Consider the following 12,919-nt stretch of genomic DNA (forward strand, 5'->3'; position numbering starts at 1 on the left):
GTTATATATGATCTGGCAATCTGGGTTTATACATAGAAGAACTGAAAGCAGAGTCTTAAAGACATATCTTGGCAGCATTATTCACAGTAGCCAAAAAGTGGAAGCAGCCCAAGTGTCCATGGATGGATGAATGGATAAGCACAACGTGGTCTAAGCATCCAATGGAATGTTATCCAGCCTTCCAAAGGGAGCAAACTGACCCACGCTACAATGCTAAATAAAATAACGCTAGAAACAAAAAAATAAACATTGTATGATTACACTTTTAAGAGATACACTTGTATAGTCAAGTTCATAAAGACAGGAAGTAAAACAGTGGTTCCCAGGGGCTGGGAGAGGGGGGAAATGGGGAGTTAGTAATAGGTACAAAGTTTGAGTTTTACAAGATGAAGAGAGTTCTGGAGATGGATGGTAATGATGGTTGCACAACAATGTGAATATACTTAATACCACTGAACTGTACATTTTTAAATGGTCAAGATGGTAAATGTTATGTGTATTTTACCACAATTTTTGTTAAAAATGGGAAAAGAGGCCGGGTGTGGTGGCTTACACCTGTAATCCCAGCACTTTGGGAGGCCGAGGTGGGTAGATCACTTGAGGTCAGGAGTTCAAGACCAGCCTGGCCAACATGGTGAAATCCCGTCTCTACTAAAAATACAAAAATTAGCCAGGCATGGTGGCACGCATCTGTAATCCCAGCTACTTGGGAGGCTGAGGCATGAGAATCATTTGAACCTAGAAGGCAGAGGTCACAGTGAGCTGAGATTACGCTGCTGTACTCCAGCCTGGGTGACAGAGTAAGACTCTATCTCAAAAAAAAAAAAAAAAAAAAAAAAAGGAAAAGATCACCTGCAAAGGAATGACAAGCTGACTGTTGACTTCTCAGAAGTTAGAAGAGAGTGGGAGAATGTCTTCGAAGTACTGAAAGAGAGCTCCCAACCTAGAATAGTGTAGTGTGCCCAGTAAGTACCTTCTGAGAACAAGGATGAAATAAAGGTATCTTCAAATTAGAAGAAAAATTGAGAATTTGCCACCAGCAGACCTGCACAAAAGAAATGTCTAAAGGATGTGCTAAAATGAAGGAAAATTACCCCCAGGAGGATAGACTAAAGTTTTAGTAAGAAAGAATAGTGAGTAAGTAAAAGTATAATCATGTATATAAATCTAAACAAACATTGTCCTGGTAAAATAATATTTGTGGGATTAAAAAATAGACAAGCCTAAAGTATTGAACAACATGGTATATGTCAGCAGCATATGACACAGTTAGTTGCTCCTTAAAACACTTCCTTGATTTTCTTGCAGGACACCACACACTTGCCTTCTAGCTGTTCTTGCTCAGTGGTCTTGGCTCAGTCCTCCTCATCTTTTGACAGTGGTGTGCATCAGGCCCTGTCTTTGTCCCCTTCTTGTGTCTTTTATACCCACTCCTTCAGTGATCTTCACTATCACAGGTTTAAGCACCATGATCCTCTCACCCAGACTGCTCCCATGAGCCTCCAACCCAAACATCAGTTGCCTACTCAGTGTCCCCACTTGGATATCTTAACATGGCTATGGCCAAGCTGAGCTTTGGATGTTTATTTCTCAGGCTTGCTTCTCTGACATACCTTCCACCATTCAGCACATAACACCTTCATCACCCTAGCTGCTCAAGCCAAAATCATGGAATTGTTCTTGTCTCGTTCTCGATGTCATGTTCTCATTGGACAGCCAGTCTATCAGCAAATCTTGACTCCGTCTTCAAAAATGTTACCCAGCCACTGTGTCTCACCTCTGCCACTGTTCCCACTTGATCTAGGCCACCACTGTCTCTCACCTGGATTCTTGCAGTTACTTCATAACTGATCTCCCTGCCTCTGCCATTCACCCATCTAGTCAGTTCCTTGTGCCACAGCAGAGTGGTACTGGAAATTATTTTCTTCAACCAAATTGAAGAAATTGATGACATATTTGTGGGTGTAATCAGCAGAATTCTAAAGGTGGCCCCCAAGATTTCTGTCCCATGTTTATTCAGTCACATACTACTCTAGGTACTGCAAGAGGAATTTTGCAGATGTAATGAAACAAGGGAGGTGACTTTAAGATACAGAGAGTTTCTATGGTGGGTGGCAGAAGAGGAAGCCAGAGAGATTGGAAACATGAGGACTTGATACACCATCCCCGGTTTAGAGATGGAGGGGCCACAGAAGTTTTTCTGTTTTTGTGAGACAGAGTCTGGCTGTGTCACCCACACTAGAGTGCAGTGGCAAGATCATGGCTCTTGGGCTCAAGGGATCCTCCCTCCTGGATCTCCCAAAGTGCTGGGATTACAGGTGTGAGCCACTGCGTAAGCCCTGATGCGTTTCAAAGCAGAGTCTTCCCCAGAGTCTCCAGATGAGAGTCCCACCCAGCTGACAACTTGACTTCAGCCTGGGAGACCTCAGGAGACAGCTGATTATTCCCCAGAACTCATGGAATACATGAACAGAGAACGCTACAGAGCTTGCTGGGACTTCTGACCTCTAAAGCTGTGAGATAATAAGTGTGTGTTGTTTTAAGCAACTAAGTTTGCAGTAGTCTGTTACACTAATATAAGCTGGGTGCGGTAGGTCACACCTTTAATCCCAACACTTTGGGAGGCTGAGGTGGGAGGACCGCTTGAGCTCAGGAGTTCAAGACCTGCCTGGACAATATAGTGAGACCCCATTTCTAGTCTTTAAAAAAAAAAAAAAAAGAAAGAAAGAAAAGAAAAAGAGAAGAAACTAATATTGGGGACAAATCTCATCTAAAGGCTCCAACAGGAGATGAAGACATATTTTCCAGAGCCAAATGCATCCAGAGAATAGACAAAGAATCCACTTGGTCAGCCACCCAGCTTTTACAAGCTTTTACATCCAGCAGGCTTGTCTACTTAGTGTCTAAAGGACAGACAAAATAGAATGTTTTTTAAGTCTCCATAATATCTGCATCTGTGTTTGAGCCAGGTATGCAGAACTATCTGACAAATCTACCGAGCACTCACCACTGCCATTCCTGTGACCTACAATTCTGAGTTAGAATTTCAAATCAAGCAAAAGTACAGCATCCAGAAGAAACCCACTTGGCATGACCCCTTCCCTACAGTTCATGCAGCCCTTTGGCAGCAGACCGTGAGACCTCAGTGGAAGGTAGCAAGCAATACCACCCCTGTCACTGGTGCTCAGAGAGTACTGTTAGCTCTCACCTGCCCTTTTTTGTTTTCTTAAAAACTGCAATGTACCTTTTTTATAGACCTAAAATTGATGGTTCTTATAAGCACCAATGACCGTTAAGTTGTCCGTGTACGTTAAAGCTTATCACTTTAGGTAATTTTGTTTTCTTCCGCCAGACTGTTCCCAAACCCATTGCACTGGAGCCATGTTTTGGCAACAAAGCCGCTGTCCTCTCTGTGTTTGTGAGGCTCCCTCGAGGCCTGGGTGGCATCCCGCCTCCTGGGCAGTCAGGTGAGTAGATACGGGCCAGCGACAGACACCTTCTAAACATGTGAGGGAGCTAAGCATGGGATACTTCCCTTTCCTAGAGAACAAGGTTATGAAGGTGATAATCAACAGTGCCTGCCTATGCCATGGCAAGGATTCAGTGAGATAATCCCATTTTCATCTATATGCCCAAAACTGTTTTCCCAAGGTCATCATCCCTTCCTGGGGGGACGTCCCGGGACCTCCTCAGCGTTCCTGCCTCCCCAGCCTCTCAGTGCTCGTGGATGCCTCTGAGCACACCTTCCTTTGCTGTCGGAGTTTCTGGTCCCCCTTTGCCTCTGCTGCTCTTTCCCTGTCTCCTTTGCCCTGACCTACCCCTGAATCTGGGCGTGCTCCCTTCACTCTGCATGCTCTTCCTTGGTCGCCTTCTCCACTCCACAACTTCCAGCCGTCTGCCCTGGGCTGGTGTTTCTTCAACTGGTATTTCTAGCCCTCCTGCATTTCTTTGGCTTTTTCTCTGTTTTAAATATAAGGTACAAACACAACGATAACGTAAAGGAAACGTCTGAAAATCCACGCACAGCTCCAATTTTCATTGTTCTGTGTTCTTTCCAGCCCTGACCAGCAATTTAGTTGAAATGATTGTATAGATCTAATTTTTATTCTGCTTTTTTCATATAACTATCTTAAACATTTTTACAGCCTACTACATAATATTTTACCAATGCATGTGACACTTCTCCATCAAATATATGAATCGTAATTATATAAACTCCTATTTTGAAGACAGAAAATATGGAATACAGTTTTGAAGGTATCTCGCTTAATTACAGAGTGCTTTGGAGGATGCCTCAATGTGATCATTTTAGACAACTTTCAGTTGAGATGATTCTGAGGTCAGGGTTACCTTAGCCAGAGAGAACCCTGTGTCTGGTGGAAAGGCTGCCTCAGGATACTGGTCCAGGCCCTGAGCTCCACTGTCCCTTCAGTGCACCCTCAGACCCAGAAGATCCTCCAGCCCAGCTTTAGAACGGTTAGGATCTGTGGTATCTTCACAAGGGAGGCCTTTCTGCATGGCTCGGCCAGGATTCATTGTCTTCATCTCACCTAGGGATTCCTGTGAGTTGAGCCCCTAACTCGGCCTTCCCATGTTGAGGCCGGGACAACTCTCTGATCTGTCATTCAAGTGCAATTTGTGTCTCCTGCCACCACCCAGCCCAGCAAACAGTGGCTGATGCTCCCTGAAGGCAGGGTGGTGGCTGGGACAGCGAGGTGACAGGTGTGCAGCCCTGTAGCCTTTCCTGCTCCAGCCTTTGCCTGACGTGCCCCAACCACCCAAAACACCTAATAAAGGTCTGTTCACTGCTTGAGACTCACCCAACAGTGGGGCCGTCTTTGCTGCCCTTTCTGTACCCCCTGTTTTAAGTAAGCCATTTTCTGGACTCCTAGAGCATTCCCCACTATGTGCCAGGCACTTACAGCTGTCTACCCCCACCCCCACTCCCCTTCACAGGCTCAGCAAGGTGAGTAACACGCTCCACTAACACAGCTCCTGGCAGGTCTCAGCAGGGCTCCGAGCCTGCACTGGCCATTTCCCACGTGTATTAGGAATCCAGCTCCCCCAGAACCGTGCCTTCCCTAATGGATGTCAGATTACTCCGTTACCAATACAGGAAGGAAAACAGGATTGCAAGTCGCCAAAGCAAAGTGGGCGGCGGGGCAGTGATGAGCATGAAGGGTAATTGCTATTGATCGTTGGTTGCTGTGTGCCAGATACTAAGATTTTATGCCTGCCAGGTACTAAGACTTTATGTCAGTTCACTCATTGACTTCACATTAGCCCTGTGCTATTATTATCCCCATTTTACAAATGAGGGAACTAAGGCACGGGGAGGTTAAAGAACCTTGCTTATTCCAAAGCCTGGCCCCAGAGCCTGCCCTGCCTGTATCGTGGTATGGAATGGAAGTGACTAATGCTGACTGAATGATGTGGGTGAATCCAAATCTCCTCATAAAGGGTGCTGCTGTTTCTTGGCTCCTTTTGGAGGCAGGCAGGAGAAATTGGGCACTTAGCATACGTCTGCAATCTCATTTATATGTTCCCACCACCAAGCAGAGCACTCTGCTTGGTTGATGTGCTGAAAAGCAAACTACACCTTTTGTGTAAAAAGTAGGGAAAGGAAAAGAATATGTATTTGTATTTGCATAAATACACACTGAAAGAATACATAAAAATCAGTGAAAACATTTACCCAGATGGAGGGGAAGGTGGAGGGAGGGTCAGGGTGGAAGGAAGACTTTTCCGTGTGTATGTGTACCTTTTTGGGGGATTTTATTGTGTTTTTTTGGTTTGTTTTACATCATGGGATTGCAAAATAAATGTTTAAATTATTTTTTAAAACAAAAGCCAGCTGCTCCCAACCTGTGTTCTCTCTGTGGTTCTCCCAAGGTCTTGCTGTGGCCAGCGCCCTGGTGGACATTTCTCAGCAGATGCCGATAGTGTACAAGGAGAAGTCAGGAGCCGTGAGAAACCGGAAGCAGCAGCCCCCTGCACAGCCTGGGACCTGCATCTGATGCTGGGACCAGGGACTCTCCCGCGCACGAGCCAGTGAGTGGCACACCAGAGCTGTCTGCAGGGAAGGACGCGGCGGGGAAACGGCTGTGCGGTGCGGGGCAGAAGACTGGAAACCCTCAAAGCATCTGACTCACCTGCATGACCACAAGCTTTCTTTGACGGTTTCTCCCATCCGTGTTCCAGCATCTAACCTTTTACTTTTGCATAGGAAATACTTGATTTAATTACAGGTCCAGGAATGAGCTGATGGTTGCTGGAGGAGGCCGGTGTAGAGCCAGTGAGAGAACTAGGAATGACACTCAGGTTCACTGTGGAAAACTGTTCTTGGGACTGTCTCAACTGCAAAAAACAAAAGATGGAGTGTTTACAAGTAGATGTTCGTCATCAGTTGTTCTTGAACTTGGTCTTTTAAAAACTAGTCAGATGAATTAACTTGTTTTCATCTGAAGCCTGCTATCTTTTTTAAAAGATGTGCTGTTTATTCTTGCACGATTTAGGCAATTCTCTCTCTTCCAGGGAGTACCTTTTTTTCTAGTTGAGAATTAATAATGGTCCATCTCTTTTGATCATATCAAGCTAGGATAGAAGGGGGGCTATTTTCAATGTCAAGGTCAGCAGCATTACTTCAAATGTAAACTGGTATAACAGGTAGTTTTCTATAGCAACTTGATTAATTTAGTCTTAATCCATTTGAAACTCTCTCTTCCTTTCTCTCTGCCTGTCCCTCTCCTTCTCCCTCTCCATCTTACCCTCCCTCTCTCTCACATACACACACAAATACATACACACAACACTAAGTGCCTAGACTTTAAATAGATCTAGCAATTGGAAAGTTAGTAAGCCTAAGTTTTTACATAATTGCATTCCTACATTCTTGTAAAATTTAAATAGCTACCATTGGCAATCTGCTTTTTTTCTAAAATCTGATTTGCAGCCAGGAAAGAAATTTCTCACCCCAAGGAACGTCTGACCTAGCAGCAGGGATGAGAGGAAAGCAGAAATGAATGAACTGTGAAAGCTCCTGTTTTTATTATCAAAAAGGACACTGTCAAGAAGGCGCCCCTTGCCCCCACCCCCATGTCACCCTAGGCCTGATAAGTGATCAGAGGAAGGGACTCATTCATGTCACGTTTCCTTGAGCAGAAAAGAGCACTGAGAACACTTGGGACCCCTGGATCAGAGAGCAGCTGTGTGTCCTGCAGCCTCCTCTGAACTTGTGGTTCATTCTTAGGCTGGGGTGGACTCAGATGCCAGGAGAGAGACAGCCTCCCATTGTCAGGCAGAAGCTGCCCAAAGCCTAGAGAAGGACCTGTTTGCCCTCTTTTCCCCAGGAGGGGCTCGACCCACCCCCCCACCCACCCTCCCTCTCAGACCAAGGTGGTGACTGTGAGGAGGGCAGCAAATGCTGACAAGGATGAAAAGCACATGGAAAAAAAATGGATGAGGAGGGAAAACTCTATGCCAAATGGAAAATGACCAAATTTAGATTTAAGAGAGTGGGACAGTCCCCTGCGCCTCTCCCAGAGGGCACTGCCTGGAAATTGTGTTTTCCCGATTTGTGGTGCTCCGTTCTGGCATTACGCGGCCGCCTCCCAGAAGCTCTCTTCTGCCTCAAAACCTGGGATCTCTGGCATTACCCTATTGGGATGGACCGCTGGACAGCAATGCTCGAGTTTGTGAATTTGGAGAAATACTCAAAAGAGCCAAAACTGTGGCGTTTTACCTTTAAATGCCATGCCTAGAGAGAGAGTATTGTCTCTTCCCCAACACTAACTCCACTCCCATGAAGAATTGCCTGGAAAGATGTTTTCAAGGAAGTTGAACCATAAAACACTATCTGATGCACAAAACACCTCTACTTTGAGACTCACCTCTCATAAAGCTTCTTTTTCACATTATTGTTGAAGAGCAGACGTTCTAGAAAAGACCCCTCCTCTCATGAGCTCCCCCATCCCTGCTACAGAAAACAGCGCCCATAGCGCCTGCAGTGGGCTGGCCCACCAATTCCCGCCGCGCCCCCCTCCGCCCCGCCTGCAGTGGGCTGACCCACCAATTCCCACCGCGCCCCCTCCGCCCCGCCTGCAGTGGGCTGACCCACCAATTCCCACCGCGCCCCCTCCGCCCCGTCTGCAGTGGGCTGACCCACCAATTCCCGCCGCGCCCCCTCCACCCCGCCGGCAAGGCAAAAGGGAGGCCCCTGGGCATTGTCCTCCCACAAGGAAGATCCTCTTTGTTTGTTCAAAGAACCAGTTTTCCTTGGCGGAAGAAGTCTCTTCCCCATGTTAGTCCTATGCCTTGAAATATCATGCACCATGACCCACAGCCATCTGGTTATGTCTTTTTTTTTTTTCCCTAAAAGATAGTTTATTTTTAAAAAGGAAGGAAGGAGCAAGTGAAGTTTCATCCTGCTCCAGCAGTGGGGAAGCCGCTGAATCCACCTGCTTCTCCTTTGCAACCAACAGCAAACAGCTTCCTCTGGCCTCAGGGCAGAAAAAGGGAATGGCAGGGAGTAAGAGGCGCTGGGCTTGGAGCCTGTTACCAAGAAGGAATGGGTTGTCATCTGGCAATGTTGCGTGTCACAAGAGAGCCTGTATATAAATTAAAATAGTCAAGACAACACTGACCTTGCACTTGTACATAACTATACAGTAGTGTCCAGAATGCTCAGACATTCGGAGTGTACATAAAACAGAAAAAATCTTCATGTATTTTTATTAAATATAACAATGTCTGAGTTTCATCTAAGATGTTTTTGTGCCATATGCTGGGTATCCAGGTTCCGAGAGTTCCTCTTGCCAGGCCCCAATACATGAATAACCCAAGAAACACATCCCCATTGTGTGATGTGTTCAGATGCATCTGGCACCAATTAGGTATTTCTTAAAACGGGACCCATCTGTCAGAGTCATATGAAAAATCAGGCAGGGAATCAAAACGGCAGCGCTTGAGGAGACTCGGGAGGCAGAGGCATCTCTGCTGCTGCCCTTGGCCCTGCAAGCACATCATGACCCTTTCTGGCAGCCTCTTGGTACTCTGGGTAGTGAGGGATGAGCAGTCTTGTCCTGAGAAATGTTTCTGTTAGTCTTAAGTTCAAAGACTATAACCTGTGGCAATCAGACTTTCCAAAGGAGGGTTCTCCATTTTTTGTAGTTTTGTCTAAATTTTTAATGACCATTTCCTGGAATCAGTTTATTATACTGAAAACTGGGAGTGAGAGAAGGGAGCTAGTTTGTTGATAAATAGTTCCCATGTCCCCGTGGAGAATTCGACATACCCTGAACTCCTGTGTGCCTCCTGCCGTCCCTGCACATAGCCTGGGGATAAGCCTGCGCCTCCCTGTGTGGAGAGAAGGCAATCCCAGATCCCCTGAGCTAACCCGGAGAAAAGGCAGTTCTAGACAGAAGACTGTCAGCAGAAGGAAAGTACTGGACTACCCGTGGGTAAGGCCTGCCATTCAAGACTGGAGACACCTGGGAAATAAAAAGAGCAGGGCACTGCCGGTGGGAAGAGGCATTTTACCTTCCAGTGCAAATCCTGCTCCTTTGATTTAATGGGGTGTATTGGGGCCAGGGGCTGATTCACTTCCTTGGGAGATGGTGGTGGTTTCATGAACATCTTTGATCCTTCCATTTCATTTATTCACCCATGCATTCAACAAGTATTTGCTAAACACTAACCTAAGCTAATGCTAGGGTAGTGACTTAGATGTAAAAATAGATTTTAGAATTAAAATCCAAGGCCTCACACCCCTGTCAACCCAGGAGATCTTTCCTTGTGGTGGTTTCTGTGAAAATTGGCTATCCTGAGGACAGAGCCAGGATGGCAGAGGCCTCCTGTCCTCAGGGCATGCCCTGCCTACCTTCTGAAATGTTTACCCCATTGACCAAACTTGGCTTCAGCCACTGCGGTGGTTTCTAGATAGCCGGGCCCACCAAGAGACATTGCCCCTTGATGAGAGTCAAACACCCTGCCTACAAGGAGATGTTTTGAAGTGGAGAGGAAAATTGGCGCCTTCTCTTTTAAAGGCAATAATGGAATTGACTTTCAGTAACTGAATTTGTGCACAAAACATTCTAAACACTAGTGAAGCCTGTTTCGTTGAACTAATTCTGGCTCTGGAAATGTTTTTGTTTTATAGTTACTTACGGTTTCGTTTGTTTGGATTCAAGCTTAGTTTGTTAATATGTATAATTTAGCATCTATTACACTCATGTAAATATGGAGTAAGTATTGTAAACTATTTCATTGCTGGGGATTGTGGGTGTTATACATACATTTAGGACTGCAATTTTTTGGTATTTTTTGTATTGTAAAATAACAGCTAATTTAAGCAGGAACAAGAGAACTAAGGGAGGTCTGTGCATTTTAAACAAATGTGAAGAACTTGTATATAAACAAAAGTAAATACTATAATACAAACTTCCTTCTGAAATAAAAGTAGATCTGGTAAAAATGTGGCTTTTGTTCTGAGTGTTTCATTTTGATTTTGCATTGTTTTGCCTATATTTACATTTTGTTCATTAGAACCTAAAGGGAAAAAAAAGCATTTACCAGTTTTCAGACTGCCTCAGAGGAAGCACTTGGCAGTTATGGAGGTAAGAGTGAAAACCCCTGGCAGGTACCTCAGACACCCCTCCAGGCAGCTTGTGAGCCACAGACCTTCCACAACAGCCTTTGTGTGCCTACAGGGCAGCGGGGCCCGTGGGGGCAGGGACAGATCTGAGCAGTGAGGTATGGACAGCTGTCTCACTCCTCCACTAACCACGCTGTTGTCTCCAATGTATTCTTCCACTTTGCGCTGTCCTCACAGGCTCCTGAATGTCCCTCTAGGTTGTCTCCAAACTGCTAAATCTCAAGTGTGCTGATAGGTCTCAACCGTGGCCACAGCATTGTCGTTGTCGTTGGCCTTGAATTTTTGATGAAGTTACTCCCATTGGCAAGGCCTTGTTTGGGGGCCTCCTGTGCGTCCTACCTCACTTTGTCTCCTGCCCTCAGAGTGGGTCAGAGTCGTGCATTTCATTGCCCCAATGCAGAGTGCAGATTCCCAGTGCTATGGGTTCCTTCCAGAAGGATGAGGTCATTGAAAGGAGGAAACACAAGGCGGTCACTCCTATAGGGGAAGGTGGCAGGGTACTAGGGCCAGGGCCTGAGGTGAGGGCAGGAGCCTGGAGGAGGCCTGCCCACCAGATCTCAGGTCTGGCTTGGGGAGGGAAATGGCTGGACTAGTGGCCACAAACAAGTTGAGAAGGACATTGAAACTCTTCCAGGGAGGGCTGTGGGAGCCACCAACAGTAACAGGATAGAAACCCTGTGATTTGGTGGTACTGTGGCAGAGGCAATGCTGTGTTTACCAAACCTACTGGGCCCACAGCTCATCATTTCCCCAGCCTCCCTGCAGTTAGGTTGGAACCAAGCTAAGCCGTGGCCAAGGGAAGGTTGGAAGAAGCGATGGGCACCAATTCCAAACGGCACACAAATGCTCCCACAGGGGACTCTCCTGGGGGCCACATGTTAAAGACACTGGAGGGACTGTGGGTCCCTGAGTCACCCCTTAGAGGTCGGCCACCCGATCAGTAAGAGCTCTGCTGGCCATTGCATCACTGAAAGCAAACTCACTCTACTGATCCACTGAGACTTGGGGCTTTGTCACCAGTTAGCTTTTCTTATTCTCACCAATATACAAATCAGCACTTTGAAGTGCAGTGCCCCTGTAACCAAAACCTTAGGTACATGGCACTGGCTCAGCGTGTGGCCAGGTGGCGAGCAGTGAGAAGACAGGTGCAGCTGGCAGGACAACTGAGGTCCCTGCCAAGCAGAGCAAAACATCTGGTAAGGCTGTTTCGCTCGGTAACTAGGAAAGCAAACTCCATGTCTGCTGACTTTTTGACTTGAGGGGAATCAACAACAACAACAACAAATCCTATGTGTTGATTGTTACTGGCTGCTTTTGGCGAGGCATCACGAGAAAAAGTTTACTTCAAGAAAGAATTAGCCAGTTTACAAGCAGAAGGGAAAAGGGTGGAAAGATGTCAACCAGGGCCTTGCAATTCTGGAAAAGCCAACTGCTTCTAGTCTCCAATAGTAAGAGGTGCAGGTGAGCAACAAAGGCCCCATGAGACTTAGTTGAACACAATGACTGGGCCTCGTGGTGACCATCCAATGAAGGGTGTGGTCTTCCCACTGGAGCCTGGAAACTGCAAAGCCAACTTGAGGGAGGGGCACGTGGTTAAGGAAGCAAAGAAAAAGCTGACGTGGGAACTGTTTCCAGGAACAAACCACGAATGTAGTCACTGACCCTGGACCTGCCTGGAAATAAAGATGTAGTAAGTTTAAGAAACCATTAGCAAGGCCTTAAAAAAAAAAAAAAAACGTGGCGATTCAGGATATCTTATATTCATCTTCAGGCAGGAAGATGGTTGTGAAAGCTGTGTCCAGCGAGGATGTCACAAGCTCAGATGTGGCCCCAAGAGCAGAACTGGGCCTGAGCAAGGACTCCCCGCAGCCCAGGACAGGGCCCAGCATGATTGCAAAAACACCGCAGAGCAGCAATTGCTGCATCTGCACCCTCTCCTTCCTGGGCAGGAAGGCTTAGGAGGGTGTCCTGCCTGTTCTCATCACTACCTGCTGGGTGTGAGGTGGATTGTCTTGTTAACTGAGGATTGTGGATTTTAAAGAGCCACCTGAGGGAGGTTGCATCTCCTGGAGGTCTGAGCGGGATGTGACCGTGTATTGTCCCCCTTGGAGAGGGTGCCCGTGACCCATGTAGGAGAGGAAGCACAAAACTGGTTTTGGTGATCACAATAGCAAACTGGGCCAGATGCTTACCACACATTTCCTCTTCCTGAGTCCACAGCTTCGACTGCATGACCTGGGCCCGTGGCATCTGGGTAGAGCTTTGGGA

The 12,919-nt window shown here is 46.6% G+C and overlaps 1 protein-coding gene across 1 annotated transcript in view; it reads left to right on the forward strand.

Annotated features, from left to right (window-relative positions):
• LOC105481592 (attractin) overlaps positions 1 to 10,471 on the forward strand; it is a 178,966-nt gene extending 168,495 nt beyond the window's left edge. Inside the window, exons 28-29 of the mRNA XM_011741276.3 lie at positions 3,353 to 3,467; positions 5,893 to 10,471. Coding sequence (XP_011739578.2) covers positions 3,353 to 3,467; positions 5,893 to 6,017 — 240 coding nt within the window. The 3' untranslated portion in view covers positions 6,018 to 10,471. The remainder of the gene's footprint in view (positions 1 to 3,352; positions 3,468 to 5,892) is intronic.
• Positions 10,472 to 12,919: the final 2,448 nt, after the last annotated feature.

This window comes from Macaca nemestrina, chromosome 15 (assembly GCF_043159975.1).
Source record: "Macaca nemestrina isolate mMacNem1 chromosome 15, mMacNem.hap1, whole genome shotgun sequence".
NCBI classification, from domain to species: domain Eukaryota; kingdom Metazoa; phylum Chordata; class Mammalia; order Primates; family Cercopithecidae; genus Macaca; species Macaca nemestrina.